The 18980-nt window shown below is 56.1% G+C and overlaps 1 protein-coding gene across 2 annotated transcripts in view; it reads left to right on the plus strand.

The window, feature by feature from the left end:
- Positions 1-8501: 8501 nt before the first annotated feature.
- Positions 8502-18980, plus strand: part of SEPTIN9 (septin 9) — a 161332-nt gene continuing 150853 nt past the window's right edge. The window contains exon 1 of one of the 2 annotated variants that reach the window (XM_044745794.2): positions 8502-9007. In XM_044745794.2, coding sequence (XP_044601729.2) covers positions 8767-9007 — 241 coding nt within the window. In that variant the 5' untranslated portion in view covers positions 8502-8766. The remainder of the gene's footprint in view (positions 9008-18980) is intronic. The other variant, XM_070483697.1, reaches the window with a different exon arrangement.

Raw genomic sequence — 18980 nt, forward strand, 5'->3', positions numbered from 1 at the left:
CCTCTGGTTTCTCTCCCCTAGGCCAGTGGGCTCAGCACAGGGAGCAGTTCAGAGCTCCAGCCCAGAGACTGATTTAACGGGGGTGGGGCTGGGGCGGGGCCTGGCAGGGTAGCTTTCAAAGCTCTCTGGGCTATTCCAAGGGCTGAGACCCTCCAGCAGCTCCCTGCTCTGGAGATGGAGATATTCTTGAGCACTGGCTATTCAGAGGTGGGGCCCTGGGGGAGGAGATGCGCGAGGGGGAGGGGGAGGAGGAGGGGGAGAAAGGGGAGGGGGGAAAGAGAAGGGGGAGGAGGCTGAGCTCCAGCGGGCTCATGGGAGGGGCGTACCAGGGGAAGACAACCCAGGTAGGCGCGTACTCCATACTCGGGGAGAGAGAAAGAGAAGGGCTGAGATGAAGGGAGGATTCACGATGGGGATTGCCCTGGGCTTCCTTCTGGTGTTTCTCGGGGATTCCAGCTTCCGCTTGAGCCAAAGGGGTGAAATGTCAGCGAGGATGCCATCCCTCGCCTTCCTCATCCCACAGAGCATCAGAAGGCTGATTCGGGCTCCCCCTCCTGGAGGACGGTGGAGGGACAGAGGAGAAGGCCAGGCCAGCAGGAAGCCGCAGGGCCAAGGTTCGGAGGAGTCTTCATCCACAGGCTGAAGCTGGAGGCTGCAGACTTCTAAGGTGTTATCCAGCCCTGGCTGCTGTATGCCCCTCGCCGCCCCCATCTGACTGAGGGCTCCTACAAGCAGCGTTTCCCAAAGGATGTCCCACGGAGCTGCAAGCTGCCTTGTGATAAAAGAGTTCTGGAGTCAAATAAGTTTGGGAAATGCTGCCTGCTGTCATCCTTGTTGGAGACTCACAGCATCTAGGAGCATATTGAAGGCTCTGAGAAGTCCTGCAACGAAGAGCACTAGTAGGCTTTGTTTGATGTAAGTGTTGCCACTTTGTGGCCTCAGAGTCCTCTTTTCTTCATAACAATGAAACCTAAGAACAGATGGAATACACCCAGGAAGCGGGCAGTAGCTACAGGAGGATCGAGGTTGCTCCTGGGAGCCCCAGTGAATGCTTGCCTAAAGAAGTGCAGGGAGTGGGGATGTCATTAGGATCCTCGGGCCAGGTTGGTCTTCTGGCAGAGCCGGCGCTCCCTCAGGCTGCTGGAGAGGGAGGGAGCACCCTCCCTGAGGAAGCGCCCTGTGTGACTCGGTGCCCACCTCTCCCTAGAGGAGGCTCGGCCATCGGTGGCCTGGTCTGCAACAGTGAGAGTTCAGATTCTCAGGGTTGGGGGTCAGCCTGACTTTTGTGGTTTTGAGAGAAGCTCAGCCCTCTGTGGGCCTCAGCTAAGGACAGGCCGGAACCTGCTCCGTGGGGAGGGAGACCCCAGTGTGCGTGTCCTGGCTCACCTGGACTCCGTGTCACGCCTTCTGTACCGTCATACATGGAAACTGCCCACCTGAAATGAGTGGTGAGAAACCCCTCGAAAACTGGAAGGCCAAACTGCCCAAATCCAGAAAAAAAGGACTTGCTTCAGGTCCTAATAACAATCAGTTTAACTGTAAAAGATTTCAAGATAAAACAAAGAGGCTTTTAAAATATACCAACATTAACCTCAGAAAAGGTGTCCATAGATAAAAATAATCTTATCCACTGATATGTTCCTGTCCATATGTGTATACATACGATGTATATCTGTTTTTCAGGTTATGAAGGTAATATATGTTAATTATGCAAAACACAGAAAATACAATGAAGAAAAAAGTCACCCATAATCCCACAGCCCACAGGCAGCTGCTGTTAGCATTTGGTGTATTGATTCCTATATTTTTACGTTTGTCTTTTATTGTGAATTATGTTTCTGTTTTCTATACAAGTAAAATCTTTATGTACACATAGCTCTTGTAGTCTTCATTAAAAAAAAAATAATTTATTGGGGCCAGCCTGGTGGTATAGTGGTTAAGTTCGAGTGCTCCACTTCGGCAACCTGGGGTTCACGGGTTCAGATCTTGGGTGTGGACCTACACACTGCTCATTAAGCCACGCTGTGATGGCATCTCACATACAAAATAGAGGAAGATTGGCACGGATGTTAGCTCAGGGCTAATGTTCCTCACCAAAAAAAAAAAATTATTGAGGTGAAATTCACATAACATAAAATAACCATTTTTAAGTGAGCAGTTCACAGTGTTGTACAACCATCTCCCCTGTCTTGTTCCAAAATGGTTCCTGAGGTCTTCATTTTGCACTCATCACAGTTGTGTGTGTCCACCAAATAAGAGACCTGTTATTTCTGCAGCTCCCTCTGTTACTGACCGCGGCTTGGTTTAAACTCCCCGGTGTTGTCAGTAAGGCTGCTGTGAACGTCCTGGTGCACACCTTTTATCAGTGAGTCCGTCTGTTTCCTTACGGCAGGGCCCGGGCAGTGGCGCCCCCTCCCACAGCTCGGTTCCCGCTGCCCAGCTCACTCAGGGGGTTATATTTACAGCTGAGACCCCGCCTCTGCCACCAAACCACATATGCCACCTCACCTGACAGCCCCCTGGGCTGCTCCCAAGCCCCCACAGCACGGCATGCCCCAAACCCAGCCTGTGCTGTGTCACGCTCTTCTCTCTCTGCGGGGCACCCCCTGCAATTCTGCCGTTCCCACCAGGATTCTGAGGTAGCCCAGACACCGCCCGCCCCCGCCCCAGGCAGCCCAGCGGGGGGGTCGGGGACTTCATCTCCTGAGCGCCTTTCTGACGCCCTGGAAGTTTTCCCTTCACATCTCTCCATCACCACATCATGGTCCAAGCCACCACAGCCTCTTGCCTGGAACCCTGCTCAGGCTCCCGACTGGACTCTGGGCCCTCTGTTGCTCCACAGTTCACCCAGAGCCGCATTTTCAAAACGCAGATCTGGTCATGTCAGCCCCCCTCCTCCTGTCTCAGAAGCTTTCCATGACTTTCCCATTCCTTTTAGGATGAAGACCCGAGTCCTCGAGGGGCCTGCAGGGCCTGCTTCCTCCACCATCTCTACAGCTTCTCTGGACTCCAGCCTCCTGGGTCCTCCTCCAGTGCTTGTATGGACCACATTCCCTCCCACCACAGGGCCTTTGCACAAGCTGTTCTCTACCTGCACTCTCTTTCCCCTCTATTTTTCCTGGTTAATCTCTACTCACCTTCCTGTCTCCCCTTCTACAGAGAGGCCCTCCCTGGTCCCAGACCAGATATGAGCCTTTTTAGTGGATACTCTTATTGTACCTTCTTATATGATTATTTCGTTACTGTCTATTTTCCCTACCAAAGTATAAGCCTTAGAGGGCAGGGACATAATGAGTAATCAAGAAATATATGTTGAATCAGCCAATGAAAAAACAGTGTACTTACTGGGGCAAAGCACATGGGCCTTTTAGAGCTCTTGATATATATTGCCAAAGTGCTTTCTGGGAAGGTGGGAGCAGCGTACACTCCCACACTGTACCTGAGCGTGTCAGTGTAGCCACACCTTTATCGTAAATCAACACATGCAGCAAGGCCTCCGTCATCTAACAAGTTCAAGCTCGGGGACAGCCACAAGTCAGAGAGCAGTCAGCAGGAGAGAGCTGAGCCATCAGGGAGGGGGCAGCTGAGCCATGCTGGAGGAGCAAAGGTGGCCCTGCCCTCCGCACACCGGCCCCTCTCAGGCTGGAAGACAAGAGCCAGCCCCTGGGGGACCTGTCAAAGCCACATCTGACCATTCAGTCTTGGGAACCTGGGGGGACCAGCTGGAGAAAGAACGAGAAAGAAGTTGACAGAAGAGAGAGAAGAAAATGTGAGCAGAGGCAGCAGAGCTCAGAAACAGAGACAGATGGTGGAGGCAGTGCTGGGGGTGGTTGGTGGAGGCAGTGCTGGAGGCGGGGCAGTGCTGGAGGTGGATGGCGGAGGCAGTGCTGGGGGTAGATGGCGGAGGCAGTGCTGGGGGTGGTTGGTGGAGGCAGTGCTGGAGGCGGGGCAGTGCTGGAGGTGGATGGCGGAGGCAGTGCTGGGGGTAGATGGCGGAGGCAGTGCTGGAGGCGGGGCAGTGCTGGAGGTGGATGGCGGAGGAGTCTAGAGACTCAGACCTGCTAATGCAATGCCAGAAGGTGCAGTATGGGGACCACAAGAAGGTTCATTCTGGCGCCTGGGCTGGGAAGACTCAGAGACCAGGACTGCTGGCCAGAGCCCTTTGTGGCCTCCCTGTGGTGGGCTGCTGCTAAGGTGGTCCCAGTGACCCCTGCCTCCCAGAAGGAGATCCTGGGATGATGAGACCCTGATTCCATTTGCCAGCAGACTGTCTTTCCTGAGGCTTTGATGGACTGGCGCTGTGTTGGGAGCCCCAGGTGGGGAGGAACTCAGTTCTGCTGGCTAAAGACTGGGGCCTTCAGGCTAAGAGCCTTCAAGGAGCTGAATTCCGCCAACAGCCACGCGAGCTTGGACATGGGTTCTTCCACTTGAACCTTCAGATGAGACCCAGACTTGGCCAGCACCTTGACTGTAGCCTCTGAGACTCAGTGAAGCCGTGCTGGGACTCCTGACCCACAGAAACTGTGAGGTGATAAACGCGTGTCATTTTAAGCCACTAAATTTGTAATAACTTGTTATACAGCAATAGATAACTAGCACACCCCCACGGGCTTGGCCTCCTCTCAATATGGAGGTCTCAGGGCCGTCAGACTCTTACCTAGCGGCTCAAGGCTCCAAGTTCAAGGGGTACAATCCAACCACAAGCCCTCCCAGATTCAAAGGGAGGGGACACAGGGGAACGGGCCAAGGTCACACTGGAAGAGCCTGGGGGACGTTGGATACCGTGGTGCCCACTTTTGGAAAGTATGCTCTGACACAGCCCGCCCTTGGGCCACAACCCACATCCCTCCCACGTGCAAAATATGCCCCCCAGACCTCAAGAGCCCCGAAGCCCACCCGTCACGGTGTGGGCTCAAACTCGGGGCGCAGGACCTGGCCGCGTGAATCCCGTCGTGGTGCAGACGAGGTCCTCGTCCGAGGCTGTCTTCCTGAGCCGCTGGCCCAGCCCGCGGAGGCGTGCTGCCTTTACACGAGAAACCGAGTTGCAGCTGCACGGCTTTCTTGGCTGCTTCCTTCCTCTGACGGGCGGGGGCCAGAATCCTCTGCATGTCGTCTTGTCTGCGTCCCCTTTTAGTCCAAGCTCCTAGTCCCTTTGAAAGCTGGAGGGCTGCCTATGTGTTCCTTTAAAATCCACCCCATGAGATAAAAACCTCACCCACAAACCTTTAAAAAAAAATTAATAGGCTTTTTTTCTTAGAGCAGTTTTAGGTTTACAGAAAAATTAAGCGGGGAGTACAGGGTTCCCCTATGCAACCCGCCATCTTCCCTCCGATTAACGTCTCACGTTAGTGTGGCGTGTTTGTTGCAATTGCTGAGTCAATACCCATATATGTTTATTGACTACAGCCCACAGTTTACGTCAGGTTCATCTCGGTGGTGTACTTCTGCGGGTTTTGACGAGTGTATCATGTCATGTGTCCACCGTTGCAGTGTGACGCAGGATAGTTTCTCTGCCCTGAAACTCCCCACACCCCCTCCCGCCGGCCACCCCTGATCGCTGCCTCCATAGTGGTGCCTTTTCCAGACTGTCACACAGCTGGAGTCACACAGCATGTAGCCTTTTCAGACTGGCTTCTTTCACTTAGCACCACAAACTGGATTGAGATAAGCCCTCTCTGCCTTGGGCTCCCCGTGAGGCTGCCACGGGAGAAGACCCTGGAGAGTCTGGAAGACCCACAGTTCAATGGCGGGCGGGCATGCTCTCAGAGCCTCCGACGCCTTTGTCTGTCAGAGGGGGTTTCTGAGGCACCTTTCCATTTTTCTCTGAGGTCTTAACAAAGGATCTTGCAGACCACCTGGCTTCTTTGTTCCTTTACTGGCTGACAAGACTGTTCTGGCCTTTTACCCTTCTCCACATTTCCACTTGAGAACAGAACGGTTTTCTCTTAGTTCGTCTCTCTTCTTCATTTTCTCACAGACAGAGCTGGGCAGCGCCTTCAACATCCTGCCTGGAAAGGCTGTCTGCTGGCCATCCAGCTCGCTGGGTCACTTGCGGGCTATTTTCTGTGCTACTGCGGGCAGCCGTTCTGCTGAACTTTCTGCCACCATGTGAGGAAGGCTTCCTTTCCTCCAGGGTCCAACAGCATGCTCTCTGTTCCCTTCAAGCTCTCGCCAGCTTCCCCCAAGGCTCTCAGGCTTCTGCCCACGGCCTGCCCAAAGCCAGTGCTGCACGACTAGGTTTGGTCACAGAAGCACAGCCCAGCACCGACATACAGCACCGTCCTGATCATTGCATCCGCCTCGCAAGCTGGGTAAGGGGTCGCAGTCCCCACTTTTAGGGGTAGAAATGGAGATGTGGAGAAATTATATGATTTGTCACAAACCACACAGTTAGTAGGTAAAGGAGCTGAGTGTTGAAAAACAGTTTTAAAAAACCAGATAGCACGGTAGCCTGGGGACATTTAGCGAAGGAGCAACATGTAGTTATGAAGGTCAGTAGCCATTAAAGGTGTCATTTAAGGTCAATTTGAGCCACAAGAAAGAGTCACGAACATTTGGTAAACTCTTCTCATTAAGGCGGGTGATTATGTCACATTTTAGAGAGTTGTCCATAAAAAAATTAAAATAAAAACTTTGTCCTTAAACAGTTAACCTTCTTCGTGCATCTTAAAAATGCACTCATGGAACACCTCCCGCCCCCTCCCTCCCTCTCTCTTGTCTTTCTTCAGATTTCTGGGAATGTTATATGCCCAAAATCACCCCACACAGGGGTTCCTGCTTCCTGGGTGCCCAGGTACCTGTGAGTTATGACCCACAGGCAGAAATCTGAGCACTGAGAGAGGGGCCGACCACACAGAGGACACCCAAGGGTCCTCCATGACCCCAGGGTCCATCTCCTCAGAGCACTGATGTGCATGAAGGCACCTCTGACTTGAGCTAAGTAAAAGGAACGAAGCCGACGATGTGCCCATTAGCCAGACTCTTGAGCGATGGTTGGGCTTTGGCGCCGCAGACATCAGTGTCAGGGTGGTGTCATCCTGCCCACTGGCCAGAATCAGGACAGGGCCAAGCCTTCCTGCTCGGCGAGAGCAAAATTTGCACATGGTGGGACAAGTGATGATTTGGGGTGTGCCTGGGGGATGTGGATATCCCTGAATCCAAGGACAGCTGTTCACAGTTCATCTACACTCCCCAGGCCTGGGGCTGCTCCCCTCCCTGCACCCCTTCCCTCCCTTAGCCTCAGATCCCCAGATAAGGAGCTAGAGGTGGGCCCAGGTGGAGTCTGGTGTCCACTCTGGTCCAGTCAGCTCTAGCCAGGGGTGGGGAAGGTCACTGGCTGGGCTGCTCCCTCTGCAGGGCTGTGGCTGGAGAGATTTCTTTTTTTTCTTTTTTTTTGAGGAAGATTAGCCCTGAGCTAACATCCGTGCCCATCTTCCTCTACTTTATATGTGGGACGCCTGCCACAGCATGGCTTGCTAAGCAGTGCCATGTCCACACCCGGGATCCAAACTGGCGAACCCCAGGCTGCCAAACCGAAACATGCACACTAAACTGCTGCGCCACCAGGCTGGCCCTGAGAGATTTCTTAAGAAGGGGAGCAGGTGGGCTGGACAAACCGACTGAGCCACACGTGCCTCAGTTCTCATTTATACAAGTTTCCCACTCTCCACAAGAAAGGAAAACGCTCCTTGGTCCCCTAAGGAAAGGAAAGGAGCGGGAAAAGGGAAGGAGGCTTTTTGGTGGTGTTAATTATACCTTCTCCTGTGCGCTCTTTGGGATGGCGGGCGGGAGAAGGCAGCGCTGTGCCCTTACTGAGAAGTTGCCTGTGCTTCCTGCACCGCCTCCCCCGTCTTTTCTTCGTCTGGGCCTGGCTGGCAAACCTGGAAGGGCCTGCCCGTGGGTTCCGGCACGCTGGGCCACACCCTTCCCTCTGCCTGGAACGTTTGCCTCCCCATCACCTTCCTACCTGGAAAACTCCTACTCATTCTTTAAAACCTTGTTTTGACATCACCTCCTACACAAAATTCATCACTTTCTCCTCTATACATTAAAAAAAAAGTTTTATTATGGAAAGTTTCTTTAATGGATACAAAAGTAGAGAGAAGTCTTCCGTACAGTTTTGGCCTGTGAACGCACATGCTCATCACTGCCTGTGTTACCTGGGTGTCCCTGTGTCTGGTCCTCTGCACCAAGACACTGAGCCGCGCACAGCGGCGGGCGAAGAGCAGGTACTCACTCTTTCTAAGATGCCACGGAAACTGTCGCCTGGGCCAACGCACCCATTCTGCAGAGGAGGTAACCGAGGCCCCAGCGCTTCGGAGGAGTCGATGCAGTGATGCAGTGTGCTCTCTTGATTGCCAGAAAACTAGCGGCACAGGTGCGGTACCCCGCCCACCCCGCCCTGGTCCGCTAAGCCGGCCTCCGGGCTCCGACCCCCAGCGCTGCGCCCGAGGGGCCACCGCCCAGCCCCGCGGCCCGCCCGCAGCCGCCCCCAGCGTCGCTCCGCCTCCCGCGGCCCCCCGGCGCGGCCCCGCCCGGATCGGACTCCGAACTGCGAAGTGGCTGCGACGCCCCGGAGCGAACCACTCGCGCCTAGGGGTGTGGCGGCTGGCGCGGAACCGCCGGGGCGTGGGGCCACCACGGCGACGCCCCCCTCGGACACCCCGCGACCGGGCTGCAGCGCAGGGGCCGCGGGGCCGCGCCGGGCTGGGCCGGGGCGAGCGCAGGACAGGACGCGGGGCCGCGCCCCTCCCGGCCGGAGTCGCGATGGGCCGGCCCGCGGGCTCCGCCAGGTGCAGCGCCGCGCGGGGCCGGGGCTCGCGCACCTCCGCGGGGCGGGGCGGGGCGGGGCGGGGCGGGGCTGGCCGGGCCGCCCCCGTCCCCGCCCGGGCCCTCCCCTCCCGGCCCCGGAGCAGCCCGCGCCCCGGGAGCCCGCGCCCCGCGGCCTCGCCGCCACACTTGCCTGGGAGCGGCGGCCACGGCGGCACCATGAAGAAGTCGTACTCAGGTGGGCGCGCGCCCGGCGGGGAGCGGTCGTCCCGGGAGGAGCCCTTCGGACCTGAGCGGAGGCGGTGGTGGGTGGGCGAGGTGCCCCGGCAGCAGAACGGGTCCCCGGTCTCCTGGGGCGGGCTTCGGCGCGTGGGACCTTCGTACCGGGACAGGTGACACAGCCCTCTCCCCGGATCGGGATCGAGGGGCCCTCCAGGCGTTGAGCCTCTCCACGCACTTGGCGCTCCCTTTGTTCCGAGTCGCCGCTGCGAGCCCGTGGGGTCTGCTCGCCTGTCCGGGACCACCAGTGCTGAGTCCTGGGGCACGCGCCCTCTGACCCCTGCACGGCATGGCCCCGCTTCTGACCTTGGCCAAGGGTCCCCTGCCACTGTCTGTCAGGCGCTGCTCGCTCAGGTGCCTGGAGGGGCCGCTGTGGGGGCCGCTGGGCTGGCCGTCCCTCCCGCTCGCCCTCCTGCCCCTTGCACCCCCGCTGGAATCGCTCACTTTCCAGGCGCTGCCGGTCGGGATGCGTGTGCGTGTGTGTGTATGGGGAAGGGGCCTGGGTGGAGGATTTCCTGGGGTTCAGCCTCCGGGGCTGGTGGTCCAGGCCGCAGAGTCCTGTCTTCAGATGAACTCCTGTTGTTTTCTACCCAGTGGAGTGAAGTTGGCCAGATGGGACCGTCCAGCAGCACCCGGGCTTGGCAGCTCGGGTTGGTCTTTGGGTCTCCGGGTGCCGTCCGTGTACCGGCATCCTAACCCCACTAGCAGGTCTGACCTCACACCTGACTGGGTCTCATCACGCGCTCAGGATCCTTCATAAAAGCGTTTCTCCTCTGGTACTCTGAAATTCCATTTCACAGATGGGCACACTGAGGCCACAAGCCTCGCAGGGCAGGTTAAGGGTAATCCACATTGCCATTCTTTTTCCTTTTTTTTGTTGTAAAGATTGGCACCTGAGCTAACCTCTGTTGCAATCTTTTTTTCTTTCTTCTTCTCCCCAAAGCCCCCCACTACATAGTTGTATATCTTAGTCGTAGGTCCTTCTAGTTGTGGGATGTGGGACGCCGCCTCAGCATGGCCTGATGAGCGGTGCCGTGTCCGCGCCCAGGATCCAAACCACCCAGACCCTGGGCCGCCGAAGTGGAGCGCGGGAAACTAACCACTCAGCCCCAGGGCCGGCCCCTTTTTCCTTTCTTTTTTTTCTTTGTGGTCTTCCCCAGAAGAATCCAGGAAGGATCCGTCATCCTCCTTGGTCCTCAGATGATAAGTGGCACCTGCTCTTCTGCTCGTGCTGCAGACTTTTCTCTTTCTGTTCCTCCCTCAGTCTGTTTGGATGTGAAGTTTTCTGCCAAGGGCTCATGAATTAATTTTTATTGATAAGAAGACAGGATCATGGGACTTCATTGGAGCTGAAGAGGTCATTTGGGGCTTCCTCCTGCCTTTGAGCCATTTTTCAGTCTCCTCCTACTTTCCACATTCAGGAACCAAAATGAGTAATAAAGAATAACTCATCTCAGGGCTGGCCCAGTGGCACTCCGCTTCGGCAGCCTAGGGTTCCTAGGTTCGGATCCTACACACGGCTCATCAAGCCACGCTGTGGCTTCGTCCCACATACAAAGTAGAGGAAGATTGGCACAGATGTTAGCTAAGGGCCAGTCTTCCTCACCAAAATAAAGAAATAAAGAAAATAAATAACTCGTCTCAAAGAGGGTTACTCAGAACTTCCCCTAAAGTACCCTTCTGGGTCAGTGGCTTAGAATTTCAACCCTCACCCCCTTGTTGCAGATGGCACAGCCCTCCAGACGCCCTGAACGCAGCTCTGTCTCGGCAGCGTGGGCACGTCGATGCAGTGGTGGGGGAGGAGGGTGCTGCCAGGTGGCATAGGCCAGGGTTTGGCGCTTGGCCTGCCTCCCTCCCTAACATGCTCCAAATGCTTGAGATGATTGTGGGCATCGCGGCCGTGTGCGGCCCTTTCCCTGTGATCGCTGGCCCAGCGTGGCCTGGGCTGGCTCTTCGCTCTGGCCCTCAGCTCCTTGAGCTTCCCCTCCTGCTGAGGGGTCTGGACAGAGGGGTGAGTCGGGTCCTCCCAGGTTGTAGGGCCTTGGCCTTTTCCTGGGGGCACTTTGAGACCCTCCAACACAGGTGCCAGTGGGCCTCTGAAGCAGACTTGATGTCTCTTCTCCTCCACCCCTCCCACCTCCCCCCAGGTAAATTAAACAAAAAAGGGGGACGCTTTTTGCAGTAGGTGAAAGTGGAGTTTCTGGGGTGAGTAGGAGCCAGCTCTCGTGGAGGCAGCCTCCGTGCTCCCGTGTTTACCTACAGGGGCAGGGCCCTGGAGGGTGGGAGCGGGGAGGGCTTGGACCATTCCAGTTGGTTCCCCTCCTGGCAGCGGTCCAGGGCGAGCTGGGTCACTGCTGCAGTGTGGGTCGGGCTGGAGGGGGCTGGCCCGGGGAGGAGGCCTCTTGGCCCGTTCTGAGAGTGCGCCAGGTCCTTGGTGGCCGCCCTGCCCCATTCAAAGTAGGGGCGCTTTGCAGACGTCAGACTGACTCCTAAGCGGCATCGGGGCCATGAAATTAAGGAAAGCAGCAAACGATGTGAAACATCCCGCCGTGTCCCAAATCCAAGGACAACCAGAAAGGCTTCTATTCCTCGCCTGGATTGAGTGGGATTCTTGCTTCTGGATATCTGTGGGCTTGAAAATAAGTGGAGTGATTATAATGTTCTCAGTAGAGCTGATCTGAGCCCTTTGGTTTGAGCTGGTTTTGAGTCTCTGAAAGGGGGAAAATTTTTTAGATATGTTTTGGGGGATTCCGAGGGCCTTGGGCCTGTATACGTTCACTGAACACATGCTGTGTGTGGGGCACGTACAACCAGGGCCTTGAGGGCGCAAAGGTGATGAAAAGACGTGGTCCTTGCTTGGAGGGAACTTGCGTTTTCACAGGATGCAGGCAAGACAGTGGCTCGTTAGCATCCCTGCAAGCGAGCAAGCGGTCTGGGCTCTGAATGCCCTGGAAGGAGGAGCGTGGGCCTCATGGGAAGTTTTAGAGGGAGGCGAGGTTGAGCTGGGCCTTGAGGAAGGAGGAGTTTTGAGTTGGTGGAGAGTAAAAAGGGTCTTACCCGGCAGGGAACAAAGGAAAGGCCCGGATGGGGGCTGCAGGCCCCCGGTGGGTGCGTCAGGACAGGCTCTATGCAGCAGCCCCAGTTCTGCTCCAGGCTTCTCCTGGATGCGCCTCGCCTGTCCCTCCAACGTCTACAGACAGTGCGACCCAGTGGTCAGTCACGTGGGCTCCTGAAATTAAATCCTAGGCTGGCCCCTCCTCGCTGTGGGGCAAAGTGCTTAATCTCGTGTGTCTCATTTGTTAAACAGGGACGATGCTAATTTGTTGTTAGATTAAATGAGTTCCTACATAAAAGGCTTAAAAGTGCCTTCTCTAGCACTCGGGAGCTGTGTATCCTTATCAGCAGTAGAAGGATGAGGAGGCTGTGTCACTGCTTTTGCCAGGATGCCCCGGAGCGGCCAGCACCCTCCCTGTCCCTCTGCTGGTATGGAGCCGGGAGCATGGCCCGGGCTGTCTCGCCCAGCGCCTGGTGTTGGAGCAGGCCGCCGTCTGAACCCCTCTGCTTCCCTGGTGTTCTGAGTTTGGGGCTTCCGTTGCACACCGGGTCACACGAAGCTTGCCTTCAGTGGCTCTTGCTCCCCTGGGGATCCTCAGTGGTACAGAGGGGCACCATCCTGAGGCCCAAGAGCCACAGAAATGGGGGGAGGGTAAAATTGGTCTGTGTGTGCACTTGGGGGTGATTCTGAGATTCTTTGTGGCTTTCAGGAGTCTCCCAAAGAGGGACCTGGCCCTACCCCAAAGGTTGGAAAGCTTTGCGCTGGCGGCTTCTCCAGGGGCCCTGGCCAGCTGGAGGCCGCACCCGGAGGAAGCCCGAGACTACGCCCGCTCAGTCCCCGGGGCGCCCAGGAGCTGACTTCTGGGAAGGGAGAGGAGCTGAGCCCTCAGAGGGCACTGTCCCAGCGAGCTCGGCCCGGGGCGCCGTAGGGGGTGCGGCAAGGGCGCCCGGCCGGGTTCCTTCCTCTCCTCTCCCTGCCTCCCGCCCCTCCCACGCCTGTGCGCGCTGCTTCTGTATCCTCACGTCCGGGCCTGCTGCTCTGGCTCATGCAGGGGACCTGGGCCCGGAGAAGGGGCCACCTCATGCGGTTGGTCTGTGACTCCGTCATCCTTGTGCCCAGGATCGTGGAGCCTTGTGGACCCCCAGGGTCCCCCAGTCATGGGAGAGCTGGCTGAGCCTGAGTCCTGGGGCCAGCCCTCTTCCCGGCCTGTTGTGGGGTAGGGAGGCAGGCTCAGGCATGGGTGGCCTGCCTGCCTGCACTTCTGGCTCGCCCCAGACCAGTCACCTGCCGGTCCGCATCTCCCCAGCCTGCCTAGAGTGTTTCCAAGAGCCGAGTGCCATGCACCTGGCAACACCTCTGAGTTTGAGACAGCCCAATTCTCCCCGGACCCCCTTGTGACTAGTTCAAGCCAGGACAGGTAAGGAGGAGTGGGGGATTGCTGCTCAGGTGCAGTGGTCTGGAGTCCACGTCCAGGTGGAAGCGGGGGCTGTCAGTGTGCTTGGAGCTCCCAGGTGATGTCAGCAGACGACATTGCACCTGAGGACCCAGGTACCCCAGGAGCAGGAAGGAGGCACTCTCCGCCCCCGACCCGTCTCTTTGAGCCGCTCTCCTCAGAACTTCCGCCTTTCCCAGCTGGCCCCACATGGATGGGGCCTGGAGGCGGGACCTTGTTTCCACGCCGCTGTTTGTCCCTGGGCAGTGTTGCGTGGGCTCTGCCGTTTGCTTAAGATGTACTTGATAAGCGAGGTTCAGCATACACCAGTGCCGGCCCGGCCCAGAGGCCACAGAGCCAGCTCCTGGGCGGATCCAGCTGGTGGCCTTGGGGGAGGGAGGGCTGGAGAGCAGCCCTGGGCCCAAGGGGTGTGAGCCTTTGGGTGGGGACGGAGGTGACCTGCTGGGTTTCTAGGCCTCTGTTTGTTGGAGCGGTTACCTTGGAGCACCCTGGCTCTAGGCGTGGCTGAGGATTTATAGGGATCAGTGAGTTTGACTGATGGCTGAAGCCCCCGGGGGCCTGCGTGGAGCACACAAGATCACAGCCCCCATGTTAAAGGACTTGGTCTCCTGGAAAGACCTCGGCCAGAGAGTCCCAATGGCAGCTGCCAGAGGTTGCCTGGTTCAGAAGCACTCACCGAAGGGAGTCTTATCCTGGTGGGTGCAGGGCCCCAAGGTGGCAGATACTGGAGTCAGGCCTGGGTCACCTATGGTCCCAGGCCTGTGGGGCTCTGAGCTTCCATGGGAGCACTGAAGGGTCCCCAAGGCCGGTGAGCTGGTTGCCTCTGCCCCTTCCCCGCCGGGCCCCAGCACTCTGCTGGCTTTGCGGCAGCACCCCTGCTAAGCCGGGGGCTGCCCGTCTCCCCAAGCTTCCTGGCCTGTTTCTCTCTCCCTGTGAATTCAGTCATTCATTCCAGAAGCGTCTACTGGGCGCTGCTGAGTGCCAGCTCCGTGTGTCCTTCCTGGAACCCAGCGGCTCTCAGCACAGCTCTGGACGGGTGGCCTGGCTTTGGGCCTCCAGGGTGAGTGTGTCACTCTGCTCCCAGCCCAGTTTCTCTGTCTTATCTCCCTGTCCCTGCCCTGGGCCCGGGTCCATTTGCAGCCGCGTGAAGGGTGCATTGAGCTGCTGCCAGCAGAGGGGGTGGCGGCTCCCGGGCGTCTTGCTGTCAGTGGCTTCTTGGAAGCCCTGCAACAGCTGAGCTTTGTTCCGGGCCTGATCTGACCTGGTTCAGTGAAGCGTGACTGCTGGCAGTCTGCAAGCCTCCAGCACAGGAAGAGGGGCAGTGGCGGGAACCAGGTGATCCCGGAGCCCAGGGCGGCCCTCAGGCCCTGGCTGCCTGCCCCCTCTGGCAGGAACACAGGGCACAGTCATCTTCCCAGCGAAGCTGGCCTGAGGCCTCCAGCAGCTTTTTGTGACAGAGGGAAGGGACCCTGAGTGGCCACTGCAGCCTACATGTGTGGGCCCCGGCTTCCCAAGGGCCCTCGAAGCACTGGGTGGAGCAAGGAGGGCTGGGAAGGCCTCTGCTTCAGCTCACTCCCCTTGGAGAACGGCGTCCTCCAGCGTCCTCCGCCCTCCCTGGCCTGGGTTTCAGAGATGGGGGCTGTGATGGATGGGGGGATACTTTGTCTTCTTTCTGGCTCCTGGGGGGCCTTGCTCCCCCCGGCCAGTTCAAAGGGCATGCAGTGCAGCCTGGGCTGTGGCCGGGACGCTCTGGGCCCCTCAAGGCTGCACCTGGGAACCAGGGTGCTGGCCATGGCAGCCGTGGAAGTCCCTGAGAGCTGCGCCTGGGCCCTTGTCCCAGCCGGGCCAGGCATGTTGGGGCAGCAGCTGAAACTCGAGCAGTGGCGACTGTCTGCCCAGGTTGGGGACGGCTCCCTGCGAGCGGTTACCAGGAAGGGCTGGGCAGAGGCGGCTGACAGGGCGCCTCGGGGCTTGTCCTTCACATCAATCTGATCTGCATCCTGGGGCTTTCACCGCCTTCCCGTAAACGGCCTCCTGTTTCCACCCAGGATCTCATCCCAGCAGGAGAATAAGGCTGCTGTAACCCAAGCCACTTGGAAGTGGGTGAAATCCAACCCCTGGTGGCTTTTAGCCTGTTGAGGACTGGGCTGGTCCACCTGGGGCAGTTGGGGGGTGGTTTGCAAAACTCTAATAAATGCGTGACTTTGGCTCTGCGGCCACAGGGTCAAACGTGTATGTCGAGGTGGGCGTGGGGCTGTTGTGCGGGGGTGACAGGTGTAGACACGTGGGGGTGTCAGGCGGTGGAAGAAGAGCCAAGTGCACATGGTGGCGGCATCCTGGGGCTGGAGACGAGGAGGCGGTGGATTTCTCGTCAGCGCTGGCATCACGCTGCCCCGGGCGTCAGGGGCCGAGGTGTGGCAAAGCCTCGGCTCTGGGGAGTGAGTCATTCTGGATGGCAGTGCCTTCCTGGTAGCTGGGGGCTGGCCCTTCAGCTGCCAGACCTTTGCACTACATTTTTTTTTTTTTTAAGGAAAGCTTTCTAAAATACACGGGGTGGGGCCGGCCCGGTGGCACAGTGGTTAAGTGCGCACGTTCTGCTTCGGCGGCCCCGGGTTCACCGGTTCAGATCCCGGGTGCAGACATGACACCGCCTGGCAAGCCATGCTGTGTCAGGCGTCCCACATATAAAACAGAGGAAGACGGGCACGGATGTTAGCTCAGGGCCAGTCTTACTCAGCAAAAAGAGGAGGATTGGTAGTAGTTAGCTCAGGTCTAATCTTCCTAAAAAAATAAATAAATAAAATAAAATCCACTGCATATCTATTCTTTCTCTTTTGCTTTTTTTTTTTCCCGGTTGTTGTCCATTACTTACTGGTGAGCAATGTGAACAGGAAATTAAAAGGACAAATTCTCCAGTCCCCTCGGCTGTGACATGGTGTTTTGTACTCCCTCAGTCCTGTCTCCACAGGTACGGGACACATGATTTCACTATCAAAGTTATATCGAGTTGCATATTCCCTTTAAACAGAGTTGCATATACCCTGTACAGACCGTTTTAAATTCTGCTCTTAAAAAAAATTTTTTTTTTCTTCTTCTCCCCAAAGCCCCCTGGTACATGGTTGTGTACTTTAGTTGTAGGTCCTCTGGTTGTGGCATGTGGGACGCTGCCTCAGCATGGCCTGATGAGCAGTGGCATGTCCACACCCAGGATCCGAACCCACGAAACCCTGGGCTGCCGAAGCAGAACGCACGAACTTAACCACTCGGCCACGGGGCCGGCTGCATAAATTCTGCTCTTTGCACTTGAAATCAGATCTCTTGCATGGATTCCGTGATTACACCTGAATGGCTCTTCAGAGAGGATGGTCCCTAATTCACTTAACCATCCTCTTACCGTGCTCTTAAGCGGCCTGACATAGACGCTCTCCCTCGATGACCTGGGCCTCTGACCCTGGAGCGAGGGTGCTGTGCCGGGCTGAGGATGTGGCGCCAGCCTTGCTTATAGCTGTGGGTCATGGGCAGGTTGGATGCTGGAAATTCTCCAGGTAACTAATTTAATAAAATATTGCCCGTGATAGGTCCTTTTGTCAGCATTCCTGGGATTTCCCCCAAAACCAGATGAGTGTTCTTACAATAGCATTTTATGAAGAGGTTTAGTGAACAGAAGGTGCCCTTTGCCCTGGTCATCCACCTGCTTAGAGCCGCTGAGGAGTCGCAGGGCTTACTCATCGTTTAGAAACTCGGGCCTCTTGCCTGCAGTCCTTGATTCCTCTCTCTGCAGCGTGTGAGGCCAGGGGCTCCACCTTCTCTCCTCTCCTTCCCTCCGTCTCTTCTTGGGCCCCTACAGGATGCATCTGGACCCTCGGAGGTGTCTCTCTGCTTCCCTGAGTCAGCCTGAATGCCCTTGTCTTGGAGATGAGCCAGTCGCCCAGGTGACCGGCCACCTCTCCTGGGGATCATTTGTGCTGCTGCCTGGCTCCTTGTGCAGAGATTTCTTCTGGAACCACCAGGTGCCAGTGCTGCTGTCAGCCTACAGTCCTTGGTCGCCATTTTGTTTCGCTCACCTCCCCATTTTCCTAGTCCTCCCAGGGTCCCCACCTCTCTCTGTGGTACTGCCTTGCTGTAATCTATAGCTTCCATCTAAAGTCTGAGTGAACATGTCTGACTCTGGCGACTCAGGGGCCTGTTAAGCAGCGGGGCTCAAAGACTTTCCCTGTATTCTGGGCCATTTTCCTGGGCTCCTTTTTGCTGTGGTCAGCAATTTCCAACTGCTAACCATCCTCCACGTTGTCCGTGATTTTCCCTTTGGTGCATGGCCCTGCTTTGTTAGTCTACTCTTCTTTCTCATGTGTGTGGTTTGTTCATGGCGTGTGTATTGAGGATTTAGAACAGAAAGACTTAAATGTTGGGAGTTGTTACACAGATGGCGGAAGAGCAGAAAAGCCAAATCGGGCAGAAGGAAGCACTCGGGGAGGTCCAGGGTGTGGGGGTCATATGACTCTTTAAAGGTGTGAACGTGGTTATTTGTTTAGAATGAGAAAATAAATAACAACCAATTATAAATTTTAAACAGTGGGCAAACACCATAAGCATCGCAAAATCCAGAAAAACAACACGTTTTTATCAAACTACTTTTCCTATCTCCAAAGTAATTTTTTTCCTACTTTTTTTGACTGCATACTCTCTGATCACTTCTTTATATGATGACTTTGTAGTATCATTTTCTTTTGAGAGAATAGAAAGTTAATTCATCTGCCTGGTTGATCAAAATTTATTTTTTACTTGCGGTAGTTGGGATGCGTGGAAAAGTGTGACTTCACACAGAGTTTATGGTATGCTACAGGTTTTTGCCCTAAAAACTCAAGGATTCTGATAAATCCTATTTATGTAATTCCCAACAAGAAAAAAAATAGAAAAGTATGGGGCATTGATGACTGTATGGGATACGTTCTTGCATTTATTTCTGACCAGATACTTTGTTTTGACTCAACATTGAAGAGAATTGAATTCTCTGCTTACAACTTTGTGTCTGGTGATTGGAACAATGTTCCATAGACAAGCTTCTGGCTCTATACGTTTCAAATCTTGCTTCTCCCTGGCTGCCCGCGTTTCTGGCACCAGGCGCTGCAGGATGCATTCAAGGCTAACCCTTCTGACCCTGCGCGGTAGAGAGGTTTGGAAGAGGAAGTGAAAGGTGTCTTCCTGGACTTCCTCGTTGGGACGACCAGCAGTCACTTAGCAATATGTGGAAATAACTGAACTACGTAATTATAACCCAACTAAATCCAAACTAAAGATCTTTCCAGTTCAACTTCTTCTTAGCGGGAGCCCCCAGAAGCCAGCAGTCCCTCCACTGGGGTCTTACACAGGAGCAGGCCTAGGGGGCACGAGGTCTGAGTGGATCTAGATGGCGATCTTAACTGA

The sequence above is a fragment of the Equus asinus genome, chromosome 13, assembly GCF_041296235.1.
Source record: "Equus asinus isolate D_3611 breed Donkey chromosome 13, EquAss-T2T_v2, whole genome shotgun sequence".
Lineage (NCBI taxonomy): Eukaryota > Metazoa > Chordata > Mammalia > Perissodactyla > Equidae > Equus > Equus asinus.